The sequence below is a fragment of the Micromys minutus genome (genome assembly GCF_963924665.1).
Source record: "Micromys minutus genome assembly, chromosome: 1".
Lineage (NCBI taxonomy): Eukaryota > Metazoa > Chordata > Mammalia > Rodentia > Muridae > Micromys > Micromys minutus.
Genome location: NC_137969.1, coordinates 54,249,078 through 54,264,516, shown reverse-complemented (window position 1 = coordinate 54,264,516; position 15,439 = coordinate 54,249,078). Strand labels below are relative to the sequence as shown.

Below are 15,439 nucleotides of genomic sequence, written 5' to 3'. Positions count from 1 at the left end.
TCTCTTGGCCATTTGTTGGCTCCTTTGCTCTTTGCTTTCGAGAAGGCAGGGTATCATGCCAGAAGTATGCAGAGGTGCAAAACAAGGCATACCACAGCTGGAAAGCAGGAGGTGGGGAGGCTCAGGGGTCCTATGGTCTCCTATCAGGGTGTATCCCCACCAGGCCCTAGGAACATGGGACTAAGGCTGTAGCACAGAAGCCTCTGGGAGGTGGGGTTTCTAACCATAAGCCATGGAAATATTGGTGCTAAAAAAGTGTTGTAGTAAATATTAAAATGAAAGCTTAACCTTTATCAGCCCCCATGGTCTCACTCCGTGGATGCTGCCCTGGTGTGGAGCCGAGCGGGAGCTGAGCACACGGACTCCGTTACTCGGTCTGCATGCTACACTCTCCATGAGATTTCCTTCCCAGGTGGTTCACTCCGTCTGCCCTGTTGCTTCTCCCCTGGGTGGATACGACTGCCCTGGCGTGTTCCTTTCCTCTACCGCCCGGCACCAACATGACTCTAAATTCTGGTAGCTTTTCATGGTAGATTTATATATTAAATTCTCAATCAGTCCACAAACCCTCTACACGATAAGATTAAATCCAATGGATAAAGATACAAACTGCCACCGCTGGCTTTGGGGATGACTGTGGAGAAGAGAGCCTTCCAGTCTCAAAGCTTGGTATGGGAGAAATTTGTCATAATTTGTGTATAATAAAACGATACAGAACGCCGCTTTTCATGTACCAATTAAGGTACAAACAGAGCACATGGGTTTTTGGTTACAACGTACTAGATTGTGAAATGTTTCTACACTGGCAGTTTTCAGCTGGCAGGGTTTGCCTTCAGGTCTGAGTAAGAAGCCACTCTACATGGTAGATGCCATGTGTCAAATCAGACAGGGAGCCGTTCTTCTGAGTTTAGGAAAGAAGTCAGCCTCCTGGCTAGGGAGATACCTCAGCTGGTTAAGTGCTTCTTTGCAAGTGCAAGGACCAGAGTTCAGTCTCCAGCACCCTAGCTAGGTGTGCTGAGGAACAATTGGAATCCTAGAACTGGGGAAGCGAGACCACAGGCTACCTGGGGCTCAGCAGCCAGCCTGTCTACTCCGTCAACGCACCCCAGCTCTTTGTGAAAAATCTCGCGTGAAAAACCGAGGTGGCAGGCACCTGAGGGTGGACACTGAGGCTGACCTAGCTCTCTGTGGCCAGGGGCTCATATTCTCCTGTAGAGTCAGCTCTGTCCCCAGTCTGCCTCAGCCCCTCATCTGACACAGGTTTGCAGGGACCCACATGCACAAGCAGTGTAGTTGCTTGGAAAACTACTTCTGTAGGTGGCTGTATCAGTGGGTACGACTTCTTTCAGCTTGTCCCACTCTGGGAACTAGAAGCTGGATCCTTTCACATAGGCCCAGGATCTCAGGGTTCTGACGACACGGCTGCAGGAGGCTTTATTTTCCGTGTGGTCTTGGACTGCTGTAGGAAGTACAAACTGACAGGAGTTTTACCCTTTTATCTAGACACACTACTTCGGCCTTTGGTTTCTCAGCAAGAGCCAGCAGGCGAGATGGGTGGAGCTGGAGAAGCCACTGAAGAAACATCTGGACAAGTTTGCTAATGAGCCTCTGCTTTTCTTCGGAGTCATGTTCTATGTGCCAAATGTGTCACGGCTTCAGCAGGAGGCCACGAGGTAGGTATATTCCCCCTCGAGTTCCCAATAAGGGTGTGGATAACCAGGAGGCTTCCGGTGAAGTGGAGGCGATGCTTGGTTGTGTGAGGAAGCAGAGTGGGTGGTGTTGCTGGAGGTTTTCTGTTGCCATGCGACAGTAATATTTTGGTTCAATCCATGTTGCTAATGCCCAGCATTTCCGGGAGCCCTGGTACGGCAGTTAAGTTTTGTGTCTAGCAGCAAAGACGTGTATGCTAGGGATGGTCAAATGGGTGTGCTAGAATTAACTAAAAACTAACCACCTAATTCTCTCTTATATACATACCCGCTCCACACACACCCTAAATTCTATTGGACTCTGCACTTGAGAAATAACGTGGTTCTAAAGATGGAGGTAAACTTGGAGAGGAAGATGCAGAGAGGGCAAGAGTTTTGATCACGTGGGTTACATAAACAGGAACAGGAAGTCAACACCTTTGCGGAGACTCGGGTTGGCCTTGCCGTCTCGTGTCCTTGCAGGACCTGCAAATGTCCATAAAATTCAGACGGCTTATGATTCACTGAGCACAAGAACATTCTGTTGGTGTCAGTGTGGTGTACATGGTGGTGAGAGATGTTTTTGTGAAAGAGCCTAGGAATCGCTGATCAAGTGGATGTTTCTGGAGATGCGGGAAGCCCAGGAGCACTTTGTTTTTTGTTTTTGTCTAAAAACCCGTTGCTCAGATTTGGGCTTTGGAAAAGCTGAAAGGAGGCAGAGAGTGCCTTGAGGAAAATCTGCCACTGGTAGCCATGGATACAGCTTAGTTGGTAAAGTGCCATGCTGCCCAAGCATGGGGACCTGAGTTGTCACCCCTGAAACCTCATGAAAACTGCAGTCAATGGCATGAGCCTGGGACTCCAGCGCCGGGAGAAGGGGCAGTCGGTGACCCGGGGTTCATCTGCCAGGCCTGAGGTTGATGGAAAGTGTGGCTCTCTGAGGCTAGTTTGAGATTGTCCCATCTCACCCCCTGGAGATGATGCTCGAAGGGTAAATGTCTTCATCGTGAGGAAACCTGTCAAGAGACCGGTGACACTGGAGACAAAACGGACAAGTCAGGTCCAAGGTAGAGGCAACACCCAACTGAGATCAGAAAATAGTATCAGAAGGAGGGCTCCAAGAAGCCAGAGGGCCAGTGTGTAATGGGCAGCAGTGAATCCCGGTGCTGGACAGGGCAGACAGGGGAGGCCCTGGGGTTTTCTGGTCAGCCAGCCTAGCTGGAGGAGTGAACTCCAGGTCCAGTGAGAGAGCCTGTCTGAAGAGCAACTGTGAAAAGATACTCAACCTCAGGTCTCCACACACACATTCACACAAATACACATACATGCATGCGCGCGCGCACACACACACACACACACACATACACAGTGGATCACAGGGAGCAAACATGGAATTATAAAATCAAAGAAGGGAAAAATAAATGACCCAGTGTGATACCAGACATGTGCAGGAGTAAGCTGGCAACAGTTAGGCTGCTCCTAGACAGATGGCGGGTGAGTCATGAAGCCATAGGAGTTAAAGAGATTAAGAAGCTGGGAACGTTCAGCCTCACTCCCAACTGGAAGATGGGCTTTGAGAACGTCCGCTCCTTGGGTCCTGCTGGGACCCACCACACTTCTATCCAAGATGCTTTATCTTCTCTACCATCTTGGCCAAGTTTTCCCCAGCAGGGGTTCCTGCCTGCTGGGCACTCTTTCCCTTTATAGCTTTCTGAAGCAAAGGGAAGATTCTTTGCAGTGTGTTTTCATAGTAACAGTCTGTTGTAAACACATGGTTTTCATATTTGTCTGGGCCCAGAAGGTGAAAAGATGGTAGTGAGCGAGGTGGAAGAGTTTTTTATTGGGCAAGGATTGCCAGGGGCGGCTGAAGAGCTGCTGGCTGCTCACACGCAGCAGCAAGCTCGGAATCCCTGTCTGGGCCTTTCCCAGGTCTTCTTTAATAAAGAAGACACTCTTCAGTTTTCAATGTTAAGAACACACTTTTAAAGGAGAAGGGGTTGGGGCCCCGGGGTTGGCAAAGTGCCACACAGTCATGAGAACCTGAGTGCAGTTCTCAGCATTTGTGTAAAACACAAGACAAGGCATGTGCTACATTTAATCCCAGGGGTGGGAGTGGGGGGCAGATCTTTGGAGTTCTCTGACCAACCAGCCTAGCTGAAGTGGCAAGCCTCGGGTCCCAGAGAGGACCCTCTTCCATAGAACAAAGAGTTACTTCTGAGGAACCACACCAGAGATAAATATTGGAGATACATAGGCAGGCAGGAAGGCAGGCAGGCAGGCAGGCAGGCAGGCAGGCAAACGCATTTACGCACACACACCCACGCACACACACCCATGCACATACAGGAACACTAAATCGAGGATAAATAGTTTTTGAAGGGTGAATTTAAGACTCACGATGCATGCCTCATTTCTGGAATTTATAACTAATTGTCAGATGTTTTTCTTTTTACTGGGTTGTGTGTCTCTTGCATTTGCTCACTGATAAGTGAGGAGCTGGTCTAGTACAAATAAATCTTGTTAGCCTCAATGAGGTGGCATGTCCTCGTTTGTCAAGGTGGCTGGCTTGCTAGGGTGGGACTTTCCCCTCTGTTACTGGTCAACGTGCTACAGAATTTGCCTAGGGTTACTACAGCTCTAGCCAGCTCAGCCCCTCTTCTGCCAAAGGTAGTCTTAGGGCACTGGTAGTGTTGAGAAGACTTAGGGTTGTGGGAGTTGTTCCAGGTGCTGCCCCCCCCCCACGCTATCTTAGGATGCTGCTGCTGTGTCCCAAAGTGTCCTCTCCTTAAAGTTATATGCCACTTCCCACCTTCTGTAAGTACTGAATGGAGAGGCTGTTCCCTTGCTGAGGTCTATGGCATATTGAGGGCAAAGCCAGGTCAGGCCACGCCTGACATCTTTACATGAGACGAAATGGTGCTTTGGGATATCGTGTGAATGCTCATGTGTGTACCATTTTGGAGGACAGCCAGAACAGCCTGGGGTATCATTTCTTAGTTCCATCTACCTTTTATTTTCTTGTGTATATGTTTATGTGTATATGTGTGGTTGATTACACATGCATGGGGTGCACATGCACGTGCATGTGTGTATGTGTGTGTCTGTATGTATGCCCGTAAAAGCTCAAAGTTGATGTCATATGTGTGTGTATATGTATACTTACTTTATCCGTTGAAGTGGGGCTCTCCCAGCTGAACCCAGAGCTCAGTGATAGGGCTAGTCTGCCTAGCCCTTACTCCAGGAATCCCAACTCAAAGCTCTGGAGTTACATGTGGGCTGCCACATACCCTGGGCATTACTATGGGTTCTTGGGTTCTAGTCCTCACGAATGGCATGCATGTCTACCACAGAGCCCTCTCCCAAGTTTGTTTGTTTGTTTGTTTTTTTAATTGAAACAGGGTTTCATCGATCCAGAACTTAGCAATTAGGCCAGGCTGACTGGCAGTGAACCATACGTTACAACGGTTTCCATTTTCCTTCATACTTTATTTTCTGTTCCTAGGCTCTTTTACTATTTTATAAATGTCACCTGATGAAGACTTCTTAAAAAGATTTATTTTTAATCGTGTGTTTGTGTGTGGGTCTGTGCATGGGAGTGCAGGTGCCCACTGAGGCCACAAGATGTTTCAGCTCCTGGTGGTGGAGTTTGCAGGTGGCTGTGAGCCCCCAGCATGAATGCTGGGAACCAAACTCACAAGGAAATGCTCTTAACTGCCGAGCCGTCCCTCCAGCCCAGCCCCATTGTTTCTGCCCGACACAGCGTGTCAAGATGCAGGTGACACTGGAGTCGTCTCTTATCCTTTGTGTAGTTAGCGTGACAAGGAAAGGTGGTTTATCTGTAAGAAGTCGTGATCTTGGGCGGGCAGCTTTGCTTTCCCGAGGGAGATTCTTTTGTGGTGCCTGGGTTTGAACTCAGGCTCTTTTACAGACTGAGCAAGTATTCTAGCACTAAACCACACCCCCAGCCTTTCTTCCTTTACTTGCCTACTATTCACAAAGTATCAATCCCATGTAAGACACCTTGCTCGGCAGTTGGAGTGTAGGAAAAGGCAGATCTCGGTGCCTTACTGCTGAAGAGCTGTAACTCCAGACTAGATTTATTTCATTTCCGTGTACCTGATGGATTGAAGGTTTAATTGAAATTTTTTTAAAGTTTTTGTCGCCGACTGCCTTTACTTCCTGAAGAATGTTCTGTCGATGGTGTGGCATCCAGGACTCCCAGCAAGGGTTCTCATAACCAAGGTTGACATCATGGCTGTGCCTCCTGTAGAGCCAGGGCTACATGGCCTGATTCTCAGCAAGGCCGGAAACTGGGCTCTGAGCGCTCTGTGCTGCCATCTTGAAATCTTTGGCTGGCAGGTCCTCTGTTTCCACTTTTCACCCACTGCTCTGAAGAAGCCTCAGCACAGCCCCCATTTTCTTCTCTGACTTCTGCTCCTGTTCTGGCCTGTGGCTCTTAGGATGGGTGGATCTGAGTCTACTTTTATGAATGCGATCAAAGAGAAATGCACTGTACAAAAACCCAGCAGACAGAAAGCTTTTATGCAAATAGAAATGTGCCTCTGGTCACCATTTCTGCTCTTGGCTCTGATCCTCGATGGAAGGGGTTGAGGTGGGTCAAAACTGATGAGTGTGTCTCCTTTCTCCACTGTAATTTCCTCATGTTAAATAGAAGAATACTGAAGTTCACACCCTCAGTTCAGCCAGTGTGTGCCTAAGTCACAGGGCCACAGATACTGAGCTGCTACTGGCTTTCTCTTCTCCCAGATAAAAGCTACAGTCTCCATGGTGTACAGGTGGGTAGGTAGCTATTTACCTAACCTGCTGTGGTGAGAATGCAGAGGTGGAGGCACGCTCACTGGAGTTAAACTTGATCACAAAGGGTAGTTTCCGAGACCTTTGTGTCTGGGGGTCAGATCAAACACGAAAATGATCTTTGTTAATAACTAATTTAGTAAATTTAATTTTTTTATTGATGGTGGAAAGAAATGTTTCAAGAGCAAATAAATCAGAAACCTCTTTCCTATTCCAAAGGGGTGCAGTGTTTCTATGTTTGCAGGTGTACGAGTTCACATGTATATGCAGGTACATGTGTGTATGTGACTGTGCATACATGTAGGTTTAGTGGGGGTGGGGGGTCCTGAGTGTGCTCCATCACAGGGCATGCTCGGGGACGCAGGTCGCAGGATGCAGGAAGTTTGACCGTGCTTACCCCATGCCATCGCCAGGCGGGTATTGAGCTACAGGGAGGCTGAGGGACACCACTCCGGGGTGGGGAAGCACACTCTGACAGCCTGAGCTGGCTCAGGGTTTCCTGGTCCTGGGATGAGGGCGGGGTCATCTGGTTCTCAGGCTCTTGGACACCCAAGCACCGCTGGATGCCAAGGGAAAGCTGAGAAGGAAGTGGGGGCCTGCAGGCTGGATCTAGCCCAGGCCGAGGGGGGGAAGGGCTAGTCTTTGGCTTGACAGTGGCTGGCTGCAGGTTTGGGCTTAGCTTGGTGGTGACCGAGGCTGGGAGCCCAGAGAGGCCTTCTGCAGGGGATTAGAAGGCAGCTCTGTAGGCGAAGGCCTTCTCCATCACTCCCCATGGCAGATCCCGAGGAAAGCAGGCAGTCCATGGTGCTAAGGCATTTATTGTTATAGCAGAAAGTAGATGGGTAAATCTATACTTCACTTCTCAGGGTAGGCCTGAGATTAAATACCTTTTTCAGGGAGGACTGTCTGGGAAGGGAAGGTTATTGGCTAAGCCTCCAGGCCTTTGGGTAACTCATTATAATGGAGATCTGTCTTGAGCCTGTGGTCACATCCTCTACCTGTAGAGAGGCTTGGGGTATTGCCCTTATGTGACTGATGGCCACAAATCTATGGAGGGCTGTGGCTAATGACAGGCCTGGTTTCCTAGGAGTCAGGCAAAATGCCTACCATCCCTTAGGGTCACAGGGGTTTGGCTCAACCGGGAACCAGGCTGCCTTTCATGGTCCCACAAATACGTGTGAAGACCTGAGTCTCTTAGATTGCTTTCCACTTTGTTCATTGAAACAGTCTCTCAACTGAATCCAGAGCTGGCCAATGTGATTATTTTGAATAACCAGCTTGTTCCGGGTTTTCCCTGACTCCACCTTTCAAATGCTGGAATTATAGATTACTGTGCCCACCTGTCATGTGTGTGGGTCTTCAGATCTGAAGCTTGTCCCACTGGTGGGATACTGCATGTACTCAGCATTGAGTGTCTTCCCAGCCCAATCTGCACCCTTTAACCATGAATGCCTACCTGTATATTTTACTCACTAGTAAAGCAGTTCACAAAAACAGGTACATTGTGCCTCAAATCTTTCCCTTAAAAAAAAAAGTAATCTGATCATAACACATTAAACCCTAGGCTATTATATACTTAGTGGCCTGTTATCTGGAACATCTTTAAAAACAATAAAAAAATAATGTGCTTTCCCGAGAGCTATCATGAAAACTAACTGAATAATAGTCTCTCAAGCAAATGTTTATTTTTTATTTTTCTGCACTCCTTGACTTTTGAAGACATGCTGTTCATTCTTTGACTCCAACGGGCTTTCACTCTAACATTGCAAGGCCGAGAAGGGCTCACTGTCTAACTAGAGCGATAGCAAGGGCTTGAGGTAGAGAGCAGGCTAGGAATGTATGTACTTATTTGTCTTAAAGGTTGAGTGGGGCATGATAACCCTTAGCCAAGGGGCGGAGAGCAGAGAAACAGGAGCCGTGGGAAGAGATGTTCCATCATGTCAAGGCTTGCCGGCTGTGCCTGATGGAGGTTTAAAAGACCTTTCACTCCTCATAAGGAATTCTTTGGATCTGTAGGGGAGTCATTATAATGGGGGATCAGGCACAGTGTGTTGATTGCAGAAAGGGCTTCCCCAAAATCTCATGATGGTAGAGATTCGGGGAGTCCATACCTTAGGACTCTCTTTGTCTTAGAATACTGGGATATTGAACTGGAGACGGAGGGGAGATGGCGCGAAGGGGCAGGTCCATTGTGTCCACATGGTAAAGCCATAGTACCAGAGCATTAGCAGATGTGCAAAGTATAGACTTCAAGGGGGACTTCCATTTCTGAGAAGTTATGTAGCTTGCATCTGTGACTGGATCCAGTCTGTCACTAGAACCTGTGATACTCTTACACTTACGTGCAAGGTGTTGTGCTCTGTGTCACAGAGGAACCTGGTGAGATGGGTGTGGGTGTTTGTCCCTGAAAAAAAAAAGTTTAATTTTATATAGAGAGCTTTAGTACCAACAAATGAGCATCTGGGTCATTAAACCAAGGATATCTTTCATATTACTTTGAAACTGATTACAGCATTTTTTGCACGTATGGTGTGCTTGTGGGGTGGGCATTGTCAGAGACCCATGGAGTCAGTTCCATCTTTTCATGTCTTCTAAGGATTGAGCTCAGGCCAACCGACTTGTATGGCAAGCATCTTCACCTCCCCCCCAGCCGTCCTGTCAGCCCTCTTTCCTAACACTTTGCCAGAGCAGAATGTCTAGCCACACTTCTCCTCATTAAAGATGACCAACTGAGCAGCCGAGCTTAGGGAGGCTGATTCTTATTGACAAGACCAGTTCTGACAGCTCAAAGCAAGGCACTTTATAGGTGGGCAGTTGCCATCTTGGCTTCCCTTGTTCCTGTCCTCTGAAGTTATAGTGGCAGTTATTCCTTCTCATGCCCTCCCTGGCCCTGTAGGCATTTTGGTTGTGCTGGCTCATAGCTGTACTTTGCACACCACAGGAGGGTCACACCAACCACATCTCATCACTGACCCATTTGCTTCCATGCAATTACCTATCCATCTGTCTGATGCTTCAACTGCCTGTAAGAGATTGTAGTGATTGGGCTAAGTGTGCAAGCATTTCCCAACAAACCCTCCTTGGAAGACATTGGTTGTATATAAACATCACTTAAAGGCCAGACTGTATGTCGGTCCTTATGCTGTCTGTTGGAGACTTGAGGCACAAATACTTCAGGATTCTTATATATTGGTGTCAGTGTCTGTTTCATCTCTGACTACCCATGAAGTTGGTTTGTAACAAGGACACTATGTTATTTTTTTTTTCTCATCACTGATCAAAACTCATGACAAGAAGCAATTTAAGGGGAAAAAAAAGATTTATTCTGGCTTACAGTTTGGAGGGTTACAGTTTGTGGTGAAGAAGGGATGTGAGAAAGCAGGTTTGTAGAAATGGGAATGTGAGGCCAAGACTTCTTCCTCTTTTCACGGGAATAGGAAACAGAGGGGGGGAGGGGGAGAGGGAGAGAGGAGGGAGGGGAGAGACAGAGATAGAGACAGACGTGAAGTCAGCCTCAAGGCTCTGTCCCCCAGTGACCTGCTTCCTCCAGCCCTACTTCCCAAAGGAACCACAATCTCCAACAGCAGTACCACCAGCTAGAGACCAATCAAGCAAGCCCACAACCCCGTGGGAACATGCCACATCAAATGATGATGGGTACCAATCAATCCATGTCTTTCATCCCTGCTCACCTCCCAATTCCTGAGCTGCCTGCCATAGCCTGTTTGGATTATAATGTAATATCTAAATACTGCCCCAGAAGAGGTAGAGTGCTTTATTTACAGAACCAGAATGACAAAGGGACATTGCTCAGCCACATTGCCACTTAATGACAGAAGCCAGGCCCTTTGGGCAGCCCTGGAATGGTTTTAGGTGAAACAGGTCTTGGGTAGGACTTATTTCAACTCCACAAGAGAGCCTTTGCCAACTCCAGGCTCTCCTTCCTGAGACTGCTTAGACAAGCCACAGACTAGCTGGCCCGGGAGGGATGAGCTTTGTCAAAGAGAAGGAAGTGGCATAGACAAGCGGCAGGGAACAGGCGCTCCTTTGAAGGAGCCTTTACATAGTGGGCATTGTGCACTAGCAGGAACCAGGATGGGCTTTAGTTTGAATTTATCAGTCATCTCCAGCCTTGGGCACATAGTGCCAGGCTTTCAGATGATACCGAGGCCTTTGGAAGAGCAGGAAAGGGAGACATAGAAAATAAGCTGTGTCAGGTTACCAGGTGTGTCTGTAGTGAGCCATCAGAGGGATGTGCTACACTACAGCTCACAGTGGTTGATAGCCCCCGGCTGGCTCCAGGTCAGCTAGCGGCCTGCTTGCAGCTGGATGGAACTAGGGGCTGTTCTGTCCACTGTTTCCCACCAGTGCCGAGGTGAGAGCACAGCAGACCTAAAATTGGCTGAAAGCTTCACTAGGAAGTCATGGAGAGGAAGTAATAATAATATAAAAAGCGCTCTTGAGGAGCAAACACGTATTGAAACAATGTTACTAGGATGAAAGATGTATAAATTTATCTATTGAAGATAGTGGAAACAATGTTACTAAGATGAAGGAAGTATAAATTCATCTATTGAAGACAGTGGAAACAGTGTTACTAGGAAGAAGGAAGTATAAATTCATCTATTGAAGACAGTGGAAACAGTGTTACTAAGATGAAGGAAGTATAAATTCATCTATTGAAGACAGTGGAAACAATGTTACTAGGATGAAGGAAGTATAAATTCATCTATTAAAGACAGTGGAAACAGTGTTACTAAGATGAAGGAAGTATAAATTCATCTATTGAAGACAGTGGAAACAATGTTACTAGGATGAAGGAAGTATAAATTCATCTATTGAAGACAGTGGAAACAATGTTACTAGGATGAAGGAAGTATAAGTTTATCTATTGAAGACAGTGGAAACAATTACTAGGATGAAGGAAGTATAAGTTTATCTATTGAAGACAGTGGAAACAGTGTTACTAGGATGAAGAAAGTCTAAGTTCATCTAAGTAAAACTTGAAGTTTTTTTTGTCTGGTGTCCCTGAAATTAATGACCCCCTGTGGAAAGGTGGAGACAGTTGTTGTGACTCTGATGTGACAGCTGATGTAAGTCACTTAGCTTTCAGAATTCTCACATCTGTCTCAAATGATTACTGGAGTCAGCAAAGAGTAATTTTGGTTTAATGTTCATCGAAAATGAAGCAAGCCACAAAACCAAACAGCCACTGTAATAGATGCCCTAGGTCCTGGAAGACTGGAGACCTCAGCCTTGGGTACTTGTTTCCCATCAGGCCCCATACTCCTCAGAGTTTTTGTGTAAGTGCACACAGTCAGTCAGAAGACAATATAAATGTAAGCGCACTGTGGGGTCTGGGGAGATGGCTCAGTGGGCAAGAATGTTTTCTCCATGGTCATGAGGACTTGGAACTCCAGCAATGGGGGTGGAGAGTGGAGACAGGCAGGTCCTATGAGAGCTCACCTACATCCTCAGGCAGAGAACCCCACTTCAGCAAAGGGTTGCTGTCCACCTGTGTGGAGTCAGTCCTGTGAAACATTCACTCGCTTTTTAATCTAGTCAACTATTTTTCTACCCTAAAATTATCTTGGTGTCTAGGGTTAGAAAAATTTTTGGTGCCTCAGAGATGGTTCAGTGGTTAAACAACCCACTGTAAATCAGACGTCAGATTCCCCAGAAACCAACAAAAATTTTGGGTGGGTGTAGTGGCATGTCTGTAATAAAAAAGACAGGATTCCTGAAACAAGCAGGCTGGCAAGACTAGCTGTATTTGCGAGCTCTGGGTTCTATTAAGAGACCCTGACTCAAAGAATCAGCAGAGGAGTCATGGCGAAAAACTCAAGACAACTTTGGACCCCCATACAACATGCAAATAGACCCCACACACATGACCACATGTGACCATGCACTTGCAATGACAAAAGAGGAATCTTTTAAAAAGATTTTGTTGTTGATCCTGAGACAGAAAAATAGATCTTTAAGGACGAGGGGACATTTACCATCTCTCAGGAGCCTGAGAGGGGTTTGAAAAACAGGATTATAGGAAGACATTTCCATGCTTGGGGTGGGGGGAAACTAAGCAGAGTTTGCTGGAAACCACAGCATGGAAGAATCTAGATTCTTGGGCAGTGACATATTTGCTGGCCTGGTATTTGATCTTTGGCGGTCAATGCCACGTTCGCTATAATCGGCCTCTTTTAAGATTCTGTAAGAGAAAGAACTCATATCCAGCACTGGGAATTCCATTAGTAGATTCGTGTTGTTGTATGGCTCAGAGTTTAGGTAGTTTTTTTTCCCTCTTATTTCCGTCTTCCATGTGGTTGCTGAGAATCGAACTCAGGACCTCTGGAAGAACAGTCAGTACTCTTAACCACTCAGCCATCTCTCCAGCCCATGAATAAAATTTGTAGTGTCTTAAAGGCTTGTGTGGGTCTGAGATGATGTGAAGACGTATGAGTCACAGGAGAATCACTCTGTAGAACCACCAGGAACATCCAGATCCCACTCGGACTGCAGACAGTGAGAGAAGGGAGGATTTCCTACCCACCATCCTAGACAGGAGAGCTTTACCCTCAAACTGAGGGTCCCACAGCAGCAGGTTTCCCAGGGTCTGGTGTGTCCCTTGCCTTCTGGCCAATGTGGAAGCTTAGCTACTCTACAGCTTGGGTGTGAGGCTTGAGGGTCCAGAATGGTGCCTTTATTAAAGCCGGGAAAGGCTTGGTTCTTGGGCTTTTCCTGCAGTAGTTGGGGTGGGAGGCAGAAACCTGGCATTCATTGGGCTCCTCTACCCATCAATCTCAGGGTCGCTGGTCAAGAGTCTGGCTACAGTAACTTAGAGTGGGTTGGCAGGTTTGTAGTTTCTCGATGTATCATAGATTCTAGGAAATATATAAGTAATTAAGTCTGTTACCTCATCCCTCCTTCAAACATCTATCTATTAAGTCTGTAGTATTTCCTCCTTGCTTCAGATACATGACACAGGGGACAGACCCCTTTGGGCAGTGATGTTGCCTTTAGCTCAAGATTTTAGATAAGTTGAGGAATTCTAGGCCAGTTTCCTGATTCTGCTGTCCTTTATTTTTTTCACACGGGGGGGGGGTAATTGCTAACGGTTCCCCTCCCCCCTTCCCCACCGACTGCTAACCACAGTTTTAGGCATTTCTGCTGACTTCTTGCCACAAATCTGGCTTGTAACCAGAAAGACAACTCCTTGGGAAGTCGACTCAGGCTTCCAGGGGTAATTTAAGCTCCTGTTCCCACAGTGGATGGGAGCTAATATTGTGGACACATGATTTTCAGGGCAGGCAGGTGTGTATTTCAAGCAGATGAGTCAAGTCATATTTATTACTAGCCTAAGAGGGATAAATGCTCCCTGCTCTGCAGCTGCAGTTCAGAGGAGGAGCCAGAGCTAGCTAATGAGTAGGCTAACTAGAGTCTTGATTTATCTCCTTCCTTAAGGATGCTGGTTTCTTTTCTGAACTTTCTCTATTGGTTGGCAGCCCAAACCCGCATTCTTCCCATTTCATGGGTGACTAATGTTTAGCTTACCTTGCTCTTCATTGTAAACCTTACACACACACACACACACACACACACACACACACACACACACACACAGAGAGAGAGAGAGAGAGAGAGAGAGAGCTTGTGTCACTGATAATTGAATTCAAATGTGTATACATGCTAAGTACTCTTATTATTGAGCTATCTCCCCAGCCCCCAAATTTTCCCATCCCCCTCCTACACCAGCTCCTTCCCCTCTCCTCTTCTCCCTCCCTCCCCTTACTTTTGTTCTTCATTTTTGTATGTAGATGGGACACATGGAGAGGTCAGAGGTCATCTTTCATGCGTATGTTTTCTTTTTTCACTTTTCCCCTGAGGCAAGCTCTGCCACACTGTACAGTCTAGGGGAGCTGACCCACTGTCTAAATAGGGTTTTACAGCTTTGAGCAGACACCATGACCAAGGCAACTCTTATAAGGACAACATTTAATTGAGGCTGGCTTACAAGTTCAGAGGTTCAGTCCGTTATCATCAAGGAGGGAGCATGGCAGCATCCAGGCAGGCATGGTGCAGGCACCCAGAGTTCTACATCTTCATAAGAAGGCTGCTGGCAGAATACTGGCTTCCAGGCAGCTAGGATGAGGGTCTTAAAGCCCTCACCCACATTGACACACCCACTCCAACAGGGCCACACCTTTCAATAGCAATATTCCCTGGGTTAACAGCCACTAACTCCCAGCAATTCTTCTGTCTCTGCCCCGAATCTTGCTGTAGAAGATGGTGCACACCACCACATGAGCTTTTCACGTGGGTCCAGTGATACAGTTGTCAGGTTTGTATGGCAGGCACGTTTCTACACCGATCATCCAGCCAGCCCAAACTGTTTTTGAGCTGGATTTCTCAGTGTCCTCCTATGATCTTGAACTCTTGTTCTCAAGGGTTGCTCCTGCCTCAGGCTCCTGAGGACAGAGCCTGAAGTTACACACCACACCTAGCCATTTCTGCAACTCTTGCATGCCCTTGACACAACCTCTAACAATCTTAGTAGGAAGTGACTCATTTCTCTCTCTCTTCCTTCAGAAGAGCATCCCGATTCTGAGGTGGAAAGCCCCTGAAGCGATGGTTTAGGACCCTGAGCTATGCAATCAGGACAGTAGGGGGTGGTGCTTGGGATGTGGGGAGCACTGGGAGCTGGGGTGGTACTGTAGGCTGGAGGACTCCAGATCTTCAAGAAGTACGGTGGGACTGTGGCCTCTGCTGTTTTGTGTGGGATTGAAGAAGAGGGAAATTGACCTCAGCCTAGAGGGCCACTTGGTTATCACAGGTAGAGACGCTTAGAGGACCTTCTGACGGAGGTTGAATGCCCAGCACACAGAAACAGTGTAAGCCTGGGATGGGGTCCTGGTGGCCAGACACAAGAGTCGGGCAGG

At 47.3% G+C, this 15,439-nt stretch overlaps 1 protein-coding gene across 1 annotated transcript in view; it reads left to right on the top strand.

Moving 5' to 3' along the window:
• The window catches only part of PTPN14 (protein tyrosine phosphatase non-receptor type 14), a 90,534-nt gene that overhangs the window by 9,232 nt on the left and 65,863 nt on the right, over positions 1-15,439 (top strand). The window contains exon 2 of the mRNA XM_080931467.1: positions 1,504-1,673. Coding sequence (XP_080787593.1) covers positions 1,504-1,673 — 170 coding nt within the window. The remainder of the gene's footprint in view (positions 1-1,503; positions 1,674-15,439) is intronic.